General features: G+C 44.7%; 1 protein-coding gene across 1 annotated transcript in view; it reads right to left on the bottom strand.

The window, feature by feature from the left end:
- Window positions 1-14,229, bottom strand: part of TTYH2 (tweety family member 2) — a 61,809-nt gene extending 47,580 nt beyond the window's left edge. The window contains exon 1 of the mRNA XM_077253397.1: window positions 13,922-14,229. Within this exon, the coding sequence (XP_077109512.1) occupies window positions 13,922-14,050 (129 nt within the window). The 5' untranslated portion in view covers window positions 14,051-14,229. The remainder of the gene's footprint in view (window positions 1-13,921) is intronic.
- Window positions 14,230-22,430: the final 8,201 nt, after the last annotated feature.

Consider the following 22,430-nt stretch of genomic DNA (forward strand, 5'->3'; position numbering starts at 1 on the left):
ATCACCACACATAATCCCGCCTCCCACCACATTACCACACATAATCCCGCCTACCCACATCACCACACATAATCCCGCCCCCCACCACATCACCACACATAATCCCGCCCCCACCACATCACCACACATAATCCCGCCCCCACCACATTACCACACATAATCCCGCCCCCCACCACATTACCACACATAATCCCGCCCCCCACCACATTACCACACATAATCCCGCCCCCCACCACACATAATCCCGCCCCCACCACATTACCACACATAATCCCGCCCCCCACCACATCACCACACATAATCCCGCCCCCTCACCACATCACCACACATAATCCCGCCCCCCACCCCATCACCAGACATAATCCTGCCCCCTCACCACATCACCACACATATTCCCGCCCCCCACCCCATTACCACACACAATCCGGCCCCCCCACCACATCACCACACACAATCCCGCCCCCACCACATCACCACACATAATCCCACCCCCCACATTACCACACATTATCCCGCCCCAACACATCACACTATTGTTATTAACTTTATTTTCAGTTAATTTATCACCTGCGTAAGCGCTATTGAATGTTGTCATTATTTACTTTAGTTTAATCACCAGCAGCGTTAATTAGATAGCAATGAGCGTGCCGAGCGTTAGCTGGCTGGAAACAGCTAGTTACCTATATTATCCAAAAAAACTAACCACACACACTGGCCACAAGAGACCGGGCAATGTCTGACACTGGCTATAAGAATATCATCCTGGTACCTAACAGCAGTCAGGGCACCGTTAGCCATCATATGGAGGTTTGTGCGGCCCTCAAAGGATATGCTTCCCCTGACCATCACTGACCCACCACCAAGTCAGTCATGCTGGATGATGTTGTATGTAATATAACGTTCACTGAAGAGTCACTAGTGGATATAAAAACTCATTGACGAAAAAGGCCAGAAGAGGATGTGAAGAATCTTTCTGATGAAAACGGTCAGAGAAGGATGTGAAGAATTGTTCAGATGAATAGTGCGAGAGGTGGACGTGAAAAAATGTTCTGGTGAAAATGCTCAGAGGAAGATATGAAGAATGGGGCGAAAGGTGGATGTGAAGAATCTTTTTGAAAGAAGGAGTCAGAGGCAGATCTGAAGGATTGCTCTGTTGAGAAAAGTGGCCAGAGGAAATGAATAATTGTTCTGAGGGATGGGGTGAAAGATGGATATGAAGAATCATTTTGAAGAAAGGGGTCATAGGATGATGTGAAGAATCATTCTGGTCAAAGCGATCAGAGGAGGAAAATTGTTCTGAAGAATGGATTGAGAGACGGATATAAAGAATCATTTTGAAGAAAGGAGTCAGGGGTGGATGTGAAGAATCACGCTGGTGAAAGTGGTCAGACAAGGGTGTGAAGAATCGTCCTGATAAAAGTAATCAGCGCAGGATATGAAACATACTTTTAACAAACGTGATGCAGTGTCAAGAAAACTTCATCCGCATTTAATGCTGGAGTCCAACTAACATGTCCAGACAGACACCTAATTATTATGTGCAGGGGATACATTTCAATTCCCCTTTAACAATGGCATGTGCCATCACGGGAGCATAGAGGAGTCAGAGCATACCCAGCCTTCAGCCAACATCGGCCGTGAAGCCCCAGAATACAATGACCTCTGTGAATCCTACAGCCAGACTATCAAGACGACTCCAGTAAAGCCGCAGAGGGCTCTGCACAACTCTGCTACATCTAGCATAGTAGGATGACATGACGCTATGCACTACTGCCTATAAATAACTCATTAAACTTCAATTGACCTCACATTATTAATTCATCACCTCTGATGGGAATCTGACCTGTGTGAAGACCTTCGGTATATAATGACCCACTCTTTACCCCTGCGTGACCTCTGTGAAATCTAAGTGCGTCCTAAAACGTTCTACAAAGCATATGGAGGGCACATGAAGTACATCTGCCTTGCTGGAATATGGGGTTAAAAGAGTAATTATGTACAGAACTGCATGAGACTGTCAAAGTAGCAACCAATCTGGGAAGAAGTGCTGCAGTGTAAAGCACAAGGAAGATACAACGCCGAACCTGAGCCTCTGATGAGACAAAGGGTTGCTTGAGTGGCAGAAATCAACTTTCCATTCACAGACATCACAGTTGGCCTGTGCTGTGGAAGAAAAGCTTCAGTGTAAAGCATGGAGGAGAATGGTCCCAGCACCAGAAATGATAGTTATTACAACACCTGAATAAAAGATGAAACATAACTGCCTCCCTCCATTACTCGCTGCCTGGCATCTGATGGATTGATGAATATTCATTTCCTCGCTCCCTCTCCACTCATTACGACCCATTACAGGAGCTGAGCTGGTCAGCTGCACATTACTCCGCCATTACCCGAGGGGATGTAAAGGGCCGCACCCCATTCTAGCCGCTATTTTAATACTTTACATGCCGAGCAGGAAGGTTTTATGTAGCTTGGTAGGTTTTACAGTATGTGGATGGTATACTGGCACTGACAGTGCCATGGTAGAGCCACCAGGACACACTGTACAAACATGGGGTCCTGTGACTGACACAGGAGGTCTAGCAGTGTGCATCTGTTGAGGCTACCATAGCAACCTAAGAGCAAGCACATCATGTACAGTGGCATGTAAAAGTTTGGGCAGCCCTTGTCAAAATGACTGTTATTGGGAACAGTTAAGCAAGTTGAAGATGATAAATGATCTCTAAAAGGCCTAAAATTACAGATGACACATTTCCTTTGTATTTTAGGCAAAAAAATATATGTAGTCATTTATTACATTTTAAAAATTACAAAAAGGAAAGTGGGCTGATGCAAAAGATGCGCACCCTGCATGGTTAGTACCTAGCAGGACCCCATTTTGAAAGCCAGACAAGTGTCTTTCAATTCTTGTATGACTGATTTTCATTCATCCATTCTTCCTTGGAAAATTCTTCCAGTTCTGTGAGATTCCTGGGTCGTCTGTCATGCATTGCTATTTTGAGGTCTAGCCACAGATTTTCAATGATGTTCAGATCAGGGGACTGTGAGGGCCATTGTAAAACCTTCAGCTTGCGCCTTTTGAGATAGTCCATTGCGGATTTTGACGTGTTTTCAGGATTATTATCCATTTGTTGAAGCCATCTTCTTTTCAACGTCAGCTTTTTTTTTTTTTTTTACAGATGGTGTTATGCTTGCATCAAGAATTTGTTGAAATTTCATTGAATCCATTCTTCCCTCTACCCATGAAATGTTCCTGTGCCATTGGCTGCAACACAACCCCAAAGCATGAATGATCCACCCCCATGTTTAATGGTTGGTGAGATGTTCTTTTCCTGAAATTCTGTGCCCTTTTTTCTCCATACATACTTTGATCCTTGTAGCCAAAAAGTTCTTTTTTATCCTCATTTGTCCACAGGACTTGTTTCCAAAATGGATCAGGCTTGTTTAGATGTTCTTTTTCATACTTCGGACTCTGAATTTAATGAGAACGCAGGAGAGGTTTTCTTCTGATGACTCTTCCATTAAGGTCATATTTGTGCTGGTGTCTCTGAACAGTAGAGCATTGTACCACAACTCCAGAGTCTGGTAAATCTTTCTGAAGGTCCTTTGCAGTCAAGTGGGGGTTCAATTTTGCCTCTCTAGCAATCCAACGAGCAGCTGTCACTGAAATTGTGCTTGGTTTTCCAGACCTTATCTTGACCTCCACTGTTCCTATTAACTCCCATTTCTTAATTACATTTCGAACTGAGGAAAGGGCTTGAAAACACTTCGCTATAGTCTTCTAGCCTTCTCCTGCTTTGTGGGCCTCCACCATTCTCAAAGGGCTAGGCAACCGCTTAGAAGAACCCATGGCTGCTGCTTTTTGACACAAGGTTAGAGAAGGCTGAATTTTTATAAAGCTGGGAAATTTGCATCACATGGCCTGTCCTAATGATGATAGTGAACATAGTAGAAAAATCATCAATGGCACTCCAGAGGAGATCGATTAGGTGCCTAGGTGAATTCAGGAAATCTGGAAGAGGACGTGACATCAGCGGATGTCAGCGACTGCAGCAGCCAGGGTCACGTTATGAGGACGGAGCGGGCAGCGATATCCCTGCTCACTTACACAATGCAGTGGACAACCTCTTTAACTGTTCACAATAACAGTAATTTTGACCATGGGTGCCCAAACTGTTACATGCCCCTGTAGATGACTGCAGAAGTTATGGACAAGAAAAAGTAGAGGCCAAAGTGAAGATGTGCAATATAGGTTAGCTGATAATGGCTACTGAGCCAAAAGTACTATGGAAGAGGGGGTGCTGAGAAAAGGAGAGACACAGAGCGAGGGAACCAAGCAGAGAGAAATGAGGCGAGAACCAGCCAGGTAAAAATGGGGTGGGTAGGAGGACAAGCACAGGCAGACAGATTAGGCAATGGATGGGAGAGCGAGCTAGGCAGGCAGGCAAAGACCAGGTGGGAGAATGAGCAAGGGAGCCAGGCAGGCAGACAGGGTGGGAGAGCGAGCCAGGCAGGCAGACAGACAGACAGGGTGGGACAGCGAGCCAGGCAGGCAGACAGACAGACAGGGTGGGACAGCGAGCCAGGCAGGCAGACAGACAGGGTGGGACAGCGAGCCAGGCAGGCAGACAGACAGACAGGGTGGGACAGCGAGCCAGGCAGGCAGACAGGGTGGGACAGCGAGCCAGGCAGGCAGGCAGACAGGGTGGGACAGCGAGCCAGGCAGGCAGACAGGGTGGGACAGCGAGCCAGGCAGGCAGGCAGACAGGGTGGGACAGCGAGCCAGGCAGGCAGACAGACAGACAGGGTGGGACACCAAGCCAGGCAGGCAGACAGACAGGGTGGGACAGCGAGCCAGGCAGGCAGACAGGGTGGGACAGCGAGCCAGGCAGGCAGGCAGACAGACAGGGTGGGACAGCGAGCCAGGCAGGCAGACAGACAGACAGGGTGGGACAGCGAGCCAGGCAGGCAGACAGACAGGGTGGGACAGCGAGCCAGGCAGGCAGACAGGGTAAGAGAGCGAGCCAGGCAGGCAGACAGGATGGGAGAGCGAGTCAGGCAGGCAGACAGACAGGGTGGGAGAGCGAGCCAGGCAGGCAGACAGACAGGGTGGGACAGCGAGCCAGGCAGGCAGACAGACAGGGTGGGACAGCGAGCCAGGCAGGCAGACAGACAGGGTGGGACAGCGAGCCAGGCAGGCAGACAGACAGGGTGGGACAGCGAGCCAGGCAGGCAGACAGACAGGGTGGGACAGCGAGCCAGGCAGGCAGACAGACAGGGTGGGACAGCGAGCCAGGCAGGCAGACAGACAGGGTGGGACAGCGAGCCAGGCAGGCAGACAGACAGGGTGGGACAGCGAGCCAGGCAGGCAGACAGACAGGGTGGGACAGCGAGCCAGGCAGGCAGACAGACAGGGTTGGACAGCGAGCCAGGCAGGCAGACAGACAGGGTGGGACAGCGAGCCAGGCAGGCAGACAGACAGGGTGGGACAGCGAGCCAGGCAGGCAGACAGGGTTGGAGAGCGAGCCAGGTAGGCAGACAGACAGGGTGGGAGAGCGAGCCAGGAAGACAGTGAGGCAGGCAGGCGGAGATTAGGCAATGTATGGGAGAGCGAGCTAGGCAGGCAGGCAAAAACCGGGTGGGAGAAGGAGCAAGCGAGCCAGGCAGGCAGACAGGGTGGGAGAGCGAGCCAGGCAGGCAGGAGAGCACGCGAGGCAGGAAGGCAGAGATCTTGAAGGTGGGAGAGAAAGGGAGACAGGAAGAGACCCTCGAGCAAGCTGGACAGACAGAGACCAGGGAAGGAGGGCAAGCGTGCCAGGCATACACAGATAGGGAAGATGAGCTGGGGCGAGCAAGCAAGACATGCAGATATTGGGTGGGGACAGACAAAGATTGGGCGAGCGAGCCAGACAAAAAGCAATCTGGTGAGGGAGTCATCATCATCCTCTTAGAAACAAGTGTCAGCCGTGCCCCCATTGCTGTCGCACAGTGTTGTGTTACTTTGTATATATCTACAGTGTTCTGTGCCCCCATCTACAGTCATTGCCAAATGTATTGACACCCCTGCAATTCTGTCAGATAATACTCAGTTTCTTCCTGAAAATAATTGCAAACACAAATTCTTTGGTATTATTATCTTCATTTAATTTGTCTTAAATGAAAAAACACAAAAGAGAATTAAGCAAAAAGCAAAGCATTCATCATTTCACACAAAACTCCCAAAATGGGCCGGACAAAAGTATTGGCACCCTCAGCCTAATACTTGGTTGCACAACCTTTAGCCAAAATAACTGCGACCAACCGCTTCCGGTAACCATCAATGAGTTTCTTACAATGCTCTGCTGGAATTTTAGACCATTCTTCTTTGGCAAACTGCTCCAGGTCCCTGATATTTGAAGGGTGCCTTCTCCAAACTGCCATTTTTAGATCTCTCCACAGATGTTCTATGGGATTCAGGTCTGGACTCATTGCTGCCACCTTAGAAGTCTCCAGTGCTTTCTCTCAAACCATTTTCTAGTGATTTTTGAAGTGTGTTTTGGGTCATTGTCCTGCTGGAAGACCCATGACCTCTGAGGGAGACCCAGCTTTCTCATACTGGGCCCTACATTATGCTGCAAAATTTGTTGGTAGTCTTCAGACTTCATATTGCCATGCACACGGTCAAGCAGTCCAGTGCCAGAGGCTGCAAAGCAACCCCAAAACATCAGGGAACCTCCGCCATGTTTGACTGTAGGGACCGTGTTCTTTTCTTTGAATGCCTCTTTTTTTCTCCTGTAAACTCTATGTTGATGCCTTTGCCCAAAAAGCTCTACTTTTGTCTCATCTGACCAGAGAACATTCTTCCAAAACGTTTTAGGCTTTTTCAGGTAAGTTTTGGCAAACTCCAGCCTGTCTTTTTTATGTCTCGGGGGAAGAAGTGGGGTCTTCCTGGGTCTCCTACCATACAGTCCCTTTTCATTCAGACGCCGACGGATAGTATGGATTGACACTGTTGTACCCTCGGACTGCAGGGCAGCTTGAACTTGTTTGGATGTTAGTCGAGGTTCTTTATCCAACATCCACACAATCTTGCGTTGAAATCTCTTGTCAATTTTTCTTTTCCGTCCACATCTAGGGAGGTTAGCCACAGTGCCATGGGCTTTAAACTTCTTGATGACACTGCGCACGGTAGATACAGGAACACTCAGGTCTTTGGAGATGGACTTGTAGCCTTGAGATTGCTCATGCTTCCTCACAATTTGGTTTCTCAAGTCCTCAGACAGTTCTTTGGTCTTCTTTATTTTCTCCATGCTCAATGTGGTACACACAAGGACACAGGACAGAGGTTGAGTCAACTTTAATCCATGTCAGCTGGCTGCAAGTGTGATTTAGTTATTGCCAACACCTGTTAGGTGCCACAGGTAGGTTACATGCGCTGTTAATTACACAAATTAGAGAAGCATCACATGATTTTTCGAACAGTTCCAATACTTTTGTCCACCCCCTTTTTTATGTTTGGTGTGGAATTATATCCAATTTGGTTTTAGGACAATTCTTTTTGTGTTTTTTCATTTAAGACAAATTAAATGAAGATAATAATACCAAAGAATTTGTGTTTGCAATCATTTTCAGGAAGAAACTGAGCATTATCTGACAGAATTGCAGGGGTGTCAATACTTTTGGCCATGACTGTAGATGGAGAGTGTACTCAGACGTGCTCCCTTTAATGAAATTTGGTGCATCTTTCAGCTGTCACGCAAAAATGTTCTCCAATCAAGGATCGGACACAACCAGAGAAGCTCTGACCACTATTTAAAAAGATGGCGCTGGCCAAGACTGGAGTAAAAACGCCAAAAGTTTGAGCAAGCTGAGCAGAAGTCATATGCTAGAATTCTGTCAAATACTGTGTGATGAATCAGGACCGCAATGCCAAAACTGCAGCAAAGACTGACACAGAATTATAGCAAGATGTGTCTGCTCAAACATGTACCCCTCATGTATCGATAAGTGGGGGAGTCCTGCTAGAATCCCATCATTGAGGATAGAGGGATCCATCATGTATCATCACAGACACACAGGAGTGTGTTCCCAGCCATTACAACTGATGTACACCTCAGTATAAACCCCGAGGACAGATGATTGTGGGGCTGCCACTACCTTTGTGTCTGCATGCACTGGGGGAAAACGGACACTGCGTCCCACAATGGCCCCAGTGCAACAATACAAGGTGAAAATATTCAGCGCCAGCAGGAGCTGCGACGGCGGAGCTAACACTTCACAGGTGAGAATCACGGAGATGCAGATTTCCAGCAGATTCTGACACTTTATTACACTACACGGAGAGGTGACGAAAACTGGAATTATAGCTCATTAGAGCCACAGATATAGCAGACTCGATCTTACTTGGGACTGCTAGTAGGGTGGATTTTTTTTTTTTTTTTAAAGAACAAAGAAAGGTGCTCTGAGTTTAATGGTAGATATGGCTCTGCTACATCTGTAGCCTAATATATGGAGCCAATTACAGGGAACTCCAAAAACAGTAAAAAATCTGCATAGTAAATGGTCAGGTATCCAAGGATAGGTGGCACTACATGAACTTTTGCAGTAACACAGGCACGGCACCCCCTAGTGGACAATGACAAACATTGCAAAATAAAAAATAAAAAAAAATAGCACGACCAGGAAACATGAAAATTACTGCCATCTCTACTGCCCCAAACTTAGGGGAGAAGAGGAAGAGCACCACTGGCATAGTGGCACAGAGGTGGTATACTGGAATATATGGGATGGTGAGAAACAAGAAAGGCTGGAGCTCCACAGCGCCCTCTACAGTGGCAAGGAGTGTGGCCAGTGTTAACAGTTCTGCAACTCTAATAGACTTTGTTTTTCAGTTCCTCACAATTTCAAAACCTCTGGCAGCTGTCAATGAATGGAGAAATTCGTAGAGCCTGATAACTTTAATATGTCATATACACGGGAACAATGCACAGGATATATAGGGACAAGACTTTTACTAACTGTTGTATGTAAAACCTTTTTGGGGTATAACAGTGGAGGTAGAGGGACACAGCATAGGACGAGAACATTAATGTGATGTTAATGGGTCTTCATCACATACACAGGTTAAAGGTCGCTGTCATTTCAATAAACTTTACATAAATCAATAGTATTGGAGAATATAAGAAACTTTGTAATATATCGTCTCAGAGAAATCTGCTTCTTTCTCCACTTATGAGCCACTTCTTCTCTTCCATTCCGTGTTCTGAATTTATCATTCACACTGTAGGTTCCTAGTGTTTTATTTTACCCCAGAGCTGGGATTCACAGCAACACTGCTCAGTACTATAATGAATGCGTCATGCTGCTGCTAACGAACATGTGCTACATACAGACAGGAAAGCAGGAATTCCCTCTTGTCTGTGTGTGCAAGTTATGGAAAACATCAGAGCAGCTAGTTTCCACCCACTAGTACATTACCTGCAATGATACACTGCTGCTTGTTGCAGTATTGGGGAGATATTGTGTGGCAAAATGTCAGCTCTCAAAAGTATTGGGTTGTCCAGCCAGCTCGGAAGGAGTTCAAATAATAAAAGAAGCCATACTCTCCTTACCGATTCCTCACGGCACCCGTTACGGTGCTTCCCGGGCCCTTGCCATTCCCTTCACTTCCTGCTGTCCTTACATTGTGACTACTGCAGAGGTGACCCACTAGTCAGTGACTGTTTGCAGCGGTCAGATGCTGATGATGAACGATCGGACAGACACGGTTAGCGAATCAGTAAGGCAAGTATGATTTCTCTTATTATTTTATCCTGTTCAGTGCTCTTGTTTTTTTATAATGCTACGCAGGTAATGTCCACATCTGAAGAGAGATGATCGGGCAGCTGCACATCCCAACCTAGAGATGTAGCCGACATAGATATGACCAATGCCTAACATAGAACATACCCTCGCGTGGGACAAGCACGCTGCCATGCAGGGGATGTGAACGTGCCACAGCAGTGCCATATCACAAGCAACTATGTCAAATCCAAAGGTGATGCCCGAAACTTATTCTACCTCCCTATAGGTCCCCAACAGCTCCACGGCCCCGAGCCAGCCTCCCATTGTACTGCCTCATGTCACATCCTGCCCAGGTACAAGACAATGGCCAGCACCCTCTTTGGAGTTGGGTCTCCATAGCTCACCCCTGTGCCAAGGCTGCAGAGGGCATCATAACTACCGTATATGTACAGCCCTAGAGTGATACATGGAGTGTATACTCCTACAGTGATAGTGTGTGCAAAACTACGGTATATAGCGCTGCGGAATATGTTAGCGCTACATAAAAATAAAGATTATTATTATAAAAATGAGGAACACCATACTATATATACTGCCCTATAGTGATAGATGGAGAGCAGGCATTACATATATACTCCTGTAGTGAGACAAGGAGAACCATACAAAATATACTGCCCTATAGTGCTATATAGAGTACAGGCATCACATATATACTCCTACAGTGAGATATAAAGCAGGATCATCACATATAGAGTCCTATAGTTGCATTTGGAGCCCCATAAATACATATACAGACCCACAGTGAGATAAGGAGCATGAGATCTATCTATACGACCCTATTGGAGATATAGAGCACTGTCATCATTTACAGCACCCTATAGATGTGTGGGTTACAATTATTACATTTATACCCCTATAAAGAATATTTGGAACTTACAAATACTAAATATATATATATATATATATATATATATATATATATATATATATATATATATATATATATATATATATATATATCTCTATCTCTCAAGGGGGTGCATCTATAGTTATATATGGTCACATACAACATCCTACATACCTTCCTATAGTGTTACATATGTATGGATGGTATGTGTATATATAGGGCTATATCACCGCAAGGCTATATGCTGTAGCACTGTATGTAGGGTGTGTGTATATATAGGGCTATATATTGATGTATGGAGGCTGTATACATAGGGCTATATCACTACATGGCTATATAATATAGTGCTGTATGGAGGGTATGTGTATATATAGGGTTATATCACTGCACAGCTATATACCGTAGTGATGTATGGAGGCTGTATACATGTGTCTATATACTGATGTATGGAGGCTGTATACATGTGTATATATAGAGCTATATTCTGATGTATGGAGACTGTATGCATATATATAGGGCTATATACTGATGTATGGAGGCTGTATACATGTATATATAGGGCTATATACTGATGTATGGAGGCTGTATGCATGTGTATATAGGGCTATATACTGATGTATGGAGGCTGTATACATGTGTATATATAGGGCTATATATTGATGTATAGAGGCTGTATACATGTGTATATATAGGGCTATATATTGATGTATGGAGGCTGTATACATGTGTCTATATACTGATGTATGGAGGCTGCATACATGTATATATAGGGTTATATACTGATGTATGGAGGCTGTATACATGTGTATATATAGGGCTATATACTGATGTATGGAGGCTATATACATGTGTATATATAGGGCTATATACTGATGTATGGAGGCTGTATACATGTATATATAGGGCTATATACTGATGTATGGAGGCTGTATACATGTGTATATATAGGGCTATATACTGATGCATGGAGGCTGTATGCATGTATATATAGGGCTATTTACTGATGTATGGAGGCTGTATACATGTATATATAGGGCTATATACTGATGTATGGAGGCTGTATGCATGTGTATATATAGGGCTATATACTGATGTATGGAGGCTGTATACATGTGTATATATAGGGCTATATACTGATGAATGGAGGATGTATACATGTGTATATATAGGGCTATATACTGATGTATGGAGGCTGTATACATGTATATATAGGGCTATACACTGATGTATGGAGGATGTATACATGTGTACATATAGGGCTATATACTGATGTATGGAGGCTGTATACATGTGTATATATAGGGCTATATACTGATGTATGGAGGCTGTATACATGTGTATATATAGGGCTATATACTGATGTACGGAGGCTGTATACATGTATATATAGGGCTATATACTGATGTACGGAGGCTGTATACATGTGTATATATACGGCTATATACTGATGTACGGAGGCTGTATACATGTGTCTATATAGGGCTATATACTGATGTATGGAGGCTGTATACATGTATATATATAGGGCTATATACTGATGTATGGAGGCTGTATACATGTGTATATATATAGGGCTATATACTGATGTATGGAGGCTGTATACATGTGTATACATATATAGGGCTATATACTGATGTATGGAGGCTGTATACATGTGTATACATATATAGGGCTATATACTGATGTATGGAGGCTGTATACATGTATATATATAGGGCTATATACTGATGTACGGAGGCTGTATACATGTGTATATATACGGCTATATACTGATGTACGGAGGCTGTATACATGTGTCTATATAGGGCTATATACTGATGTATGGAGGCTGTATACATGTATATATATAGGGCTATATACTGATGTATGGAGGCTGTATACATGTGTATATATATAGGGCTATATACTGATGTACGGAGGCTGTATACATGTGTATATATAGGGCTATATATTGATGCATGGAGGCTGTATACATGTGTATATATATAGGGCTATATACTGATGTATGGAGGCTGTATACATGTGTATATATATAGGGCTATATACTGATGTATGGAGGCTGTATACATGTGTATACATATATAGGGCTATATACTGATGTATGGAGGCTGTATACATGTATATATATAGGGCTATATACTGATGTACGGAGGCTGTATACATGTGTATATATACGGCTATATACTGATGTACGGAGGCTGTATACATGTGTCTATATAGGGCTATATACTGATGTATGGAGGCTGTATACATGTATATATATAGGGCTATATACTGATGTATGGAGGCTGTATACATGTGTATATATATAGGGCTATATACTGATGTACGGAGGCTGTATACATGTGTATATATATAGGGCTATATACTGATGTATGGAGGCTGTATACATGTGTATATATATAGGGCTATATACTGATGTATGGAGGCTGTATACATGTGTATATATATAGGGCTATATACTGATGTATGGAGGCTGTATACATGTGTATATATACGGCTATATACTGATGTACGGAGGCTGTATACATGTATATATATAGGGCTATATACTGATGTATGGAGGCTGTATACATGTGTATATATATAGGGCTATATACTGATGTACGGAGGCTGTATACATGTGTATATATAGGGCTATATATTGATGCATGGAGGCTGTATACATGTGTATATATATAGGGCTATATACTGATGTATGGAGGCTGTATACATGTGTATATATATAGGGCTATATACTGATGTATGGAGGCTGTATACATGTGTATACATATATAGGGCTATATACTGATGTATGGAGGCTGTATACATGTATATATATAGGGCTATATACTGATGTACGGAGGCTGTATACATGTATATATATAGGGCTATATACTGATGTACGGAGGCTGTATACATGTATATATAGGGCTATATACTGATGTATGGAGGCTGTATACATGTATATATATAGGGCTATATACTGATGTATGGAGGCTGTATACATGTGTATATATATAGGGCTATATACTGATGTACGGAGGCTGTATACATGTGTATATATATAGGGCTATATACTGATGTATGGAGGCTGTATACATGTGTATATATATAGGGCTATATACTGATGTATGGAGGCTGTATAGCTGCATATATACACATTGCTCTGATGATACACACATTATACACACTGCCCTATGGAGACATACAGGACACTGTGCCTCAGCTCCCCGCACCCCCCTCGTACTTTGCACAGTTTGGGGGACTCACCTCCCTGTACCCGGGATCTGTCGGGTTAAAGTCGCTGCTCCTGGGTCTCAGGGACAGTTCCAAGTGCGGGACATTGTGCAGCCAGTAAACCCACCAGGGAGTAATGTATTCCACGCGTGCAGCCGCCATGCCCCCGGCTTATCTTCCCAGGACTGGAGTTCACATCCCCGGCACTGCCGGACACTGAGACTCAGAGACTGAGCGTGAGGGAACAGAGGGCGGGAGCGCGCAGCGCGTACCATCCAGGAGGTTGCGCGCCCGCGCAGCGCGTTCCATTGCTAGAAGCAGCAGAGGGGTCGCTCCCGCGTACCACTCACGGGTTGGGGTGGGGGGATAAGGTGCTGATTGGGAGTGTCAGCCTGTTATGGCAGTAATATTAGGGTCACTAATATTTGATGTGATGTAAATATCATTTATTCTAACATTTATATCATATTTAGGGAGAAGGTTCATGGAGACATTGCTGGAAATTAATTTGGGAATTTTTGCACAGATTGATGGCAAAATTCCATTTGCCTGATGAAGCACGCACATACCGGATGGGATACATTTTATAGAGGAAGCGGTAGTCCGAAAAGATGTCTTTGGTTCAGGCCGATTCACCAACATCAAGCCCCCCGATACCCTGCTATATAGGAGGGTCCTAGAGGGCAGACTCGGCCTATCTTGGCGCTAGGAATAGCCCTTTAAAAGGGACTTATCACAAGGTCCAGTTTTGGCTCTTCTTTTATTCTCGCTGTTCCCCTGAGTATTCTGTTGGTTTTTTGTTTTTTTTTTTACTAAATCCGCTATTCGGTTTCAGAGATACAGACCTTTATATTTAGTGCTATTTATTATGGCAAGGGGGCGTGGCTCAGGGGCTATTCGGGGGCGTGTCTTTAGGCTGTTCTGCCACACGTCCTTGGAGAGAGCCTAAACAGTAAGACCCATATCTCTGGAACCATATGGAGGATTTTTATAAAACAAAAAGTAGAATACTCAGGGGAGCAGCGGGAATAAAGATAAGAACAAAAACGGTCCACTTTTGGCCTGGTGACAGGTCTTTTTTAAGATATAAGGCCTGATGACATCATTTATCAAAATCTGCCTTCATCATACCCTGGCGCATAGGAGGGGTTATAGAGGGCAGATGCCATTCCTCAAAATGTTATGGCATATCTAGGAGCAAGGGGTACCCCTTGAGGGGCTGGCTGCCCACCTTATAGCCTGGCACATGAGGGGGTCATAATGAGCAGAACATGGATGGTCACAGTCACGGAACAGCTTCTTCTACCTACCATGTGCCTTTAATATTGTCTCTGTGGCAGAAGAACCCTGGTGCCCCCCTAGACACCAGTGCCCAGGTTTGGATGCTACCTTAGCACCCAGGTGGGCAGCCATGTATTCACCAATCACCAATATTAAGTCCTCCAGCCATCTCAGCCCTTGTTATCGGAATTTTGCTTTTTGTCTTTGAGGATTTTGACGGTAAATACTGGAGCAATTTGGTATTTTAGCACCCGATTCATTGGACTTCTAGTATCACAAGACGCTTTGTGGCGCTGCACGTCTAGCCATCTTGTACAGTCACATGTCCCTCATTAAAGTCACAGGGCTGTAATTAGGCCGGTAATGATATTTTATTTTGCCGCAGAAAGCACATTGACTCACAGCGAGCTTCTTGTTATCCCCACAGTATTAATGAGATCCTCGTTGTATTCGCTCGTGACTCTTCCCGGACCCTCATTAAGATACCTCAGCGCTCCATACAAGGGGGGCGTTAATAGCGGCCTGCCCGGGACCGGCCAATAACGCAAAATACGACTGTAAAGAAGCTGCAAAATTCAAAGGGACCCGATATACAAACCATTACTAGTAGTGCCGGCTAGTGTCCCCATAACAGTGCCAGCCACCAAAACACTTAAAGGGGTATTCCAGGAAGCCACCAAATCATCTCAGACACGGATGTATGAATCCGGCCTAAGGCTACGTTCACACGTTGCATATTTGGAAACACACCTGTCTGGTGCAACTTTTACCCATTCATTTCGATGGGGAACGTAAATCCGCAGGTTATATCACTGAACCTGGAGTTGCTTTTTTGTGCTTCTTTGGTGCGTTTACCCCAAGAAAAACAAACATAAAAACGCATTAAATAAGTGCAGACATTTTTTTTTTTTTTTTAAGATACAGCTATCCATAGCCAAATACAACCCTTGAACCAGGCCTAGAAGAAGTTCTTGTTTTGTCTTTGTTGCCCATAGTAACCAATCACAGAGCAGCTTTCATTTTTCAAGTGCAGAATTCTAAATGAAAGCTAAGCTGTGATTGGTTGTTAGGGGAAACAAAGCCAGAATTTTTTGGCTTATAAATCTACTCCTAAGGCTGAATTCAGACATCTGCCCACAAATCGTCTAGATATATATATATCAGGTCTCTTTCATACATCCTGATATTTTCGGTATCTGTGTTATCCATAACCGTGTGTATGTGTGCGTCCTTCACATGATATGTACTGGAATATAAAGCAGAAAGGAAATGACAGATGTTTAAGTGTTAACGATGTGCGCAGAAAGAGATAGATAATTAAATAGATTGATATGTGTAGTTTACTTTACAAACTAATAAATACATTTAAAAAATTACGTGGGGTTCCCTATGTTTTTTGATAATCAGCCAAGGTAAAGCTGACAGTTGGGGGCTGATATCAGGTTGGGAAGGTCCATGAATATTGGGCCCTTCCCAGTCTAAAAATACCAGCCTGCAGCCACCCCAGAATTGGCACATCACATGAAATGCATTCAATTCCGGTCCGTGTCACACAGACGGCAGATGTAAATCACACTTTATGTCATCCGTGTCCATGTGTGATCACACAGACGTGCCTGCGATTTGTGTGAAAACTGTCACCACACGCACTGAAAACACCGACTTGTGAAGGGGCCTTCGGTGTATATTGCAACTCAAGGGTCTCAATGCAAAATAAGAACGGGCCTGGGTGTGACTGATACATGAACGCCCCCTATAGCCATGCCAGTGCTTATTATTACAGCTCTCAGGACCCCCAGATAATCGTGGCTGTGTGTAAACACTATGGCTGCATGTCACGAGCTGTCCAATGCAAAGGGTTAACATGTATGCAAATGGGAAGTATTCACTGGCTGGTCATAGCCAGACTGGCTGCGAATCCCCCGGCCATCAGCTGATACTGATGTCAGAGACCCTCCAGATGCAGAAGTGAATGCAGCCAGATTACACTTTTAAGGCCTCATTCGGATGTCAGCTTACAGCGAAATAGGCAAAGCGAAAGATGGGTCGGCGAAAAAAAAACGGACCGCACTAGGATGACATCCAGGAGTGATCTAATTTTCACAGAGTGTCAGAAAGGAGAAGGTGGAAAAACGTTTTATCCTTCACCATGTGTGAGAAAAACTGATGATCAAAGTAAGGCTACGTTCACATTTGCGTTGTGCGCCGCAGCGTCGGTGACGCAACGCACAACGCAAACAAAAACGCAACAAAACGCACGCTAAAACGCTGCGTTTTGCGACGCATGCGTTCTTTTTGGCCGAAAGTTGGACGCAAAAAAAATGCAACTTGCTGCGTTTCCTGCGCCCAACGCTTGCGGCCAAAAAAACGCATGCGTCGCAAAACGCAGCACAACGCATGTCCATGCGCCCCCATGTTAAATATAGGGGCGCATGACGCAAGCGGCGACGCTGCGGCGCCCGACGCTAATGTGAACGTAGACTAACCGGAAGTCTGCATGAGGCCTTATGAAGGCTTCTGTTCTTTACCGTTCTTCCCTACAGTTGGAATGATGAGTGACAACTCTCGGTTCTCCAAGATAAAAAAAAAATCTGATTAATAGTGCAGGCTGAGGTAAGGGATGGTGGCACTGCCACCTGCTCTGCTGGCAGAAAGTTGGCAACACAAGGTTGAGCAGCCGTGTCATTAGAGATAAGGTGATAGATTTGCCAGCTATGCCGGTCCAGGAAGCTTCATAGTAGTGGAAATCTCCCGGCTTCAAGGAGGAGAGGTCAGGTTTCCTGGGTGCCATGTCCATGGTATTCCTGGGTGCCGCGTCCGGGGTATTCCTGAAGGCCGCATCCAGAGTAGTCCTGGGGGCCGCGTCCGGGGTAGTCCTGGGGGCCGCGTCCAGAATATATTCTCATCTTTCCTCATGACGTCCTCTTCACCATAAGGCACCACCACAGACGAGTCCGTACCCTGAGGTCAGAAAAGTGGCAAGATGGCATGTCCAGACTGAAACCGCCCTGTCCTCTTGTATTAGCAATCAGATTTTTTTTTTTGTCACAATACCTTTGGAGGACATTTTTTTTGTTTTTTACTTTAATGAATGTATTTAGGGCTATAGTGTCTGTGTTAGGCCGGAGACACACTGGTGCGAGATACGGCCGAGTCTCGGTGGTTAAAAGCAAGCTGTGGCACCGGCACTCCGGAGCGGAGCGTGCGGCTCCATGTATTGCTATGCAGCTGCACGCTCCGCTCCGGAATGCCGGTGCCACAGCTTGCTTTTAACCAGCGAGACTCGGCCGTATCTCGCACCAGTGTGTCTCCGGCCTTACACTGTCTTTTGATGACTGCAGAATGAATTAACTAAGAAGCCATCAGTGAGCTCATCCTGATTGATGGGACAGTCTTTTAACCGGCCTTTTCTAAGCTTCTCATCTGATTTTCTATCAAAGACCACATAAAAGTTGACTGGCCAATGACAAGAGCCTGTAAAAGCCAAATGAGGCAATATTTTTAATGAAACCCAATAGCAAAAACGATTTTTTAGCCTAAAATACATGAAAATAGAATCCCCTGGCAACCCCATTAAGTGGAGAATCCGGCTGGTTTTTCTCATATCCTTTCAGCGCCATCCCACAAAAGCCGGCAGTGTTTAGTACTCACAAGACATGCCAAGCCATTATTCTCCAGCACCCACCCAATTCTGGGGGCTTTCCTAACAGCTTACTGGCACATGAGAGGCTGTGTGTCTGGGTGGTGATCGGGCCAGGTGCTGCGCTGCCGAGATTCCTTTCTAGTGGGAACAATCGGCTTTATCTACAGAGAAACACCGGCAGCGGGGAAATCTTCCTATCAGCATATTGCGCAGGACTCCGATTTCAAGACTCGAGATTAAAGACTTTCTTCTCTTTATAGCAGACATACTAATTATAATATACATAGAAGGAAGCTTTCCCCAATCATGTGCCCGGTACCGGCAAGGAAAGGGTTAGGGAGGCACTTGCCAATCCCGCCGGCACAATCCGTTGGATATAACCGCAGGCGGCTGTACAGCAGTTGGTGAGGACATGTGGGGCTCTATTATGGGACAATGGGGGCTGTGTGTATAGGAAATGCATCCAGTGGAATAATAAGATCCCCACTCTATTCAAACTGCAGGGGCAACGTAAGACCCCCATATCGGAGATCCTTGGCTATCGAACTAATCTGGCTGGAATACCCCTTTAAAGTATACCTTTTATGCCATGGGAAATAATAAAAGGAAAATTACCAATGCCCTCTCCTTAGCAGATGCCAAGGATGTGAGATCTGTAGGGTCCGACCACCAAAACTGACCCCTTTACTGCATTACCCAACACAGGGCTGCAGGTGATTGAGGCCCGTTGACTTTAATGTGGCTGATCAGCCATTATGGACTTCTACACGCCCATTTCTGGCCCAAATGTCTCTTTAGATCTGACCCTAATAGAGGGTGATAAAGACCCATTGGACAAGGACAGAAAGGACTTGTTGGAGGGGTCATAGGGCATGCCTTAGGCCGGAGACACACTGGTGCGAGAGACGGCCGAGTCTCGCTGGTTAAAAGCAAGCTGTGGCACCTGCACTCCGGAGCGGAGCGTGCGGCTCCATAGCAATACATGGAGCTGCACGCTCAGCTCCGGAATGCAGGTGCCACAGCTTGCTTTTAACCAGCGAGACTCGGCCGTCTCTCGCACCAGTGTGTCTCCGGCCTTAGGTGTAGGATCACAGGTATACCATTCCCATGTGCGGGGGAATACAGAATTTGATGCTAGAGTTGTATTTTTAGGACTTTACATCATTTTCTCACATTCTGGGGATTGTGTGAAGTTTACAGTTCCAAAAATACCACCGATGCAAGACACAGGATGTCATTTTTATGCTCATTTTATATTTTTGTCACCATAGAAATAAATCTAAATACACTATAAAGCAAAATCAGAGACGATTGTCCTCTGTGCAGTTTAACCCAATGAATGCTGCAATCAAAAGATTGATTGCAATGGAGGAAACAAAGGGAGACAGACACTGGAGACCCACGTAAGGGACCCCCGAGCTGCATGACCACTATCCTAATGTCTGCCCTGTGCCATTAGGATGATGTGCTTGCATACAGGTACATAGTCTATAGTTACATGATTTAATTTATTAAAGTATCAAATATAGGAGAGTAAATAAAAAAAAGTAATTGCTCGATGAAAGTTCTTTTTTTGCATGAAGTTTTAATATATACAAACATTTGGTATGAAAACCTTTACAGTTTAAAGCATTAGTTATGATGAGGGTCTGCTTTAAATAAAACTGGAACCTAATTCTTGCGAAAATGAACAAAGTGTACATGGTGTAGCAAAAAAAAAAAAAAAAAGCCTCGAATACCACCAGCACACACCCACCACCGAACTTTGCTGGCGATTATTTCCAGAAAGTGGCTTCACCAGCGGATTCTACGGTCATTCTTGCGGCGTCTTTTACTCTATACCTTTCCTAGAGGAAGCTGCCCAAGGAATTGTCAGGTCACTTCTAACCACTGCAGGACTTCCAAACCCTGAAGCAGTTAAAAGACACGACAAAAGATGGAATTATGTGCATGATAATGCTGTGAAATATGTCCATTTTGTAGGGCGCTTTTTCAGGTAGATTCGGCCTGATGAAACCGTGTGCACGACCCCTTAATAGGATTCTATGTCTTGAGCAAGTGTAATGGTGATGTAGCATCAAGCACTGCGGTGGCAGCGACATCTAGTGGTGGTTTTCTGTATTGCACATCACCTACATTTCAAGCACAGAATTATGTGTGACGTGTACAAAGATCAAGGACGAAAATAAGCAAGTACAACCGAAGTTCATAGAAAGCCCCTAGTATTTAGTATCTCACAAATGTGATATAGGGGACTTTGTTTGCATTAGTTTTTATATCCACAAACAGCCATGGTACGAGCTGATGGTACAAGCCAACAGAAACTTTTGATGCAGCAAGTTTGGGTAATGAAGCCCAAGATTGGGACTTGCACCAATACTACGGGTGGCTAATTGACCCACAATGTGAAAACGGCCTCACATGGCCATATTTCAACTTTTTGTTGAAGCCAGGATTACTTCTGCAGATCTCACGACAAAGTTTTCTAATTTTTTTTTTTTTTAACTACTGTGTTATATTTGCAGTCACTTTGCGCACACCTGTAGACTAAAATGGTGAATTTATAGTTAAAAATCTTCCTTCATCAAGTCTGAAGATTTTACCTTGTGATTTTGCTCATGCAGGATTTGCTTTACAGTGATTTTATAGCATTGGACAGGCATTGCAGCATTTTTCTACGCACTGCGCCACGCATGCTTTCAGGTTGTAGCGGGTAATGCAGCTTAGTCCTATTGTAGCACACTAGATGGAGCTGCAATACCACCAGCATGTGCGGTACTATTGTGGAAGACAGCAGCCATGTTAGGCTAGTTCTGTGCATTACGTCATATAGGTGTAGGCCTCGGCGCCCTTGCCATCATTGTCCTTGGCAGTCATGCCTTCCATTTGCATAGCCCCTGAATTAACAACTATTAAGGCTTCCCCTTTAAAGGGGTTATGCAGCGCCTGTCACTTCCAACTTAATGCTAAGTTTTCCCGTGCCGTCTGTGCTCACATCACACATTTAGCCATTCCTCTTGCAGAGCGGGCAGTCCTGTAACCATACAGGTTTTTATAGGAAGGCTCCCATTCCGATTAGAGAGCTGGTGATGTGCAAAATTACCTGTATGCATTTTCTTGGAAAGCGCCCTTGCACGGTTTACAGGCCTGTCCAGTAGGAGACGCTTCCTACCCTGCAACTGCTTTCACATGACGGACGAGATGCTTTTTTTTTTAATTAACGCCAGGAGTCATCTGTATTAGATTACTGGTACATAATCACAGAGACACGTATGGCATTCAGATCCTAAATGCAGCTCATGCCAAGTGGTCACCACACTCCACAGCTAAAGACTAAAATACCTCTTCAATACAACCCTTTCATCATAATAAGATCATAAGAACTTCAATAAGATCGAGATGGACTTCACCATGGTTATCTCATATACCCACATCAATACCCCATTGATTGTGAATTATGGCCATTAGCAAAACTTTAAAAAGCGGTATTGTATAGCACAGCAACCAGTCCACATTCACTGCTAAAAAGAGCTGAACGCCGATGGTTCTCATTGCTAATTTAAACCAGTTTTCTGTAGGCATGTTCTCATCTCTGAAGCTCATTACACTAAAGAATCA

This window comes from Ranitomeya variabilis, chromosome 4 (genome assembly GCF_051348905.1).
Source record: "Ranitomeya variabilis isolate aRanVar5 chromosome 4, aRanVar5.hap1, whole genome shotgun sequence".
NCBI lineage: Eukaryota > Metazoa > Chordata > Amphibia > Anura > Dendrobatidae > Ranitomeya > Ranitomeya variabilis.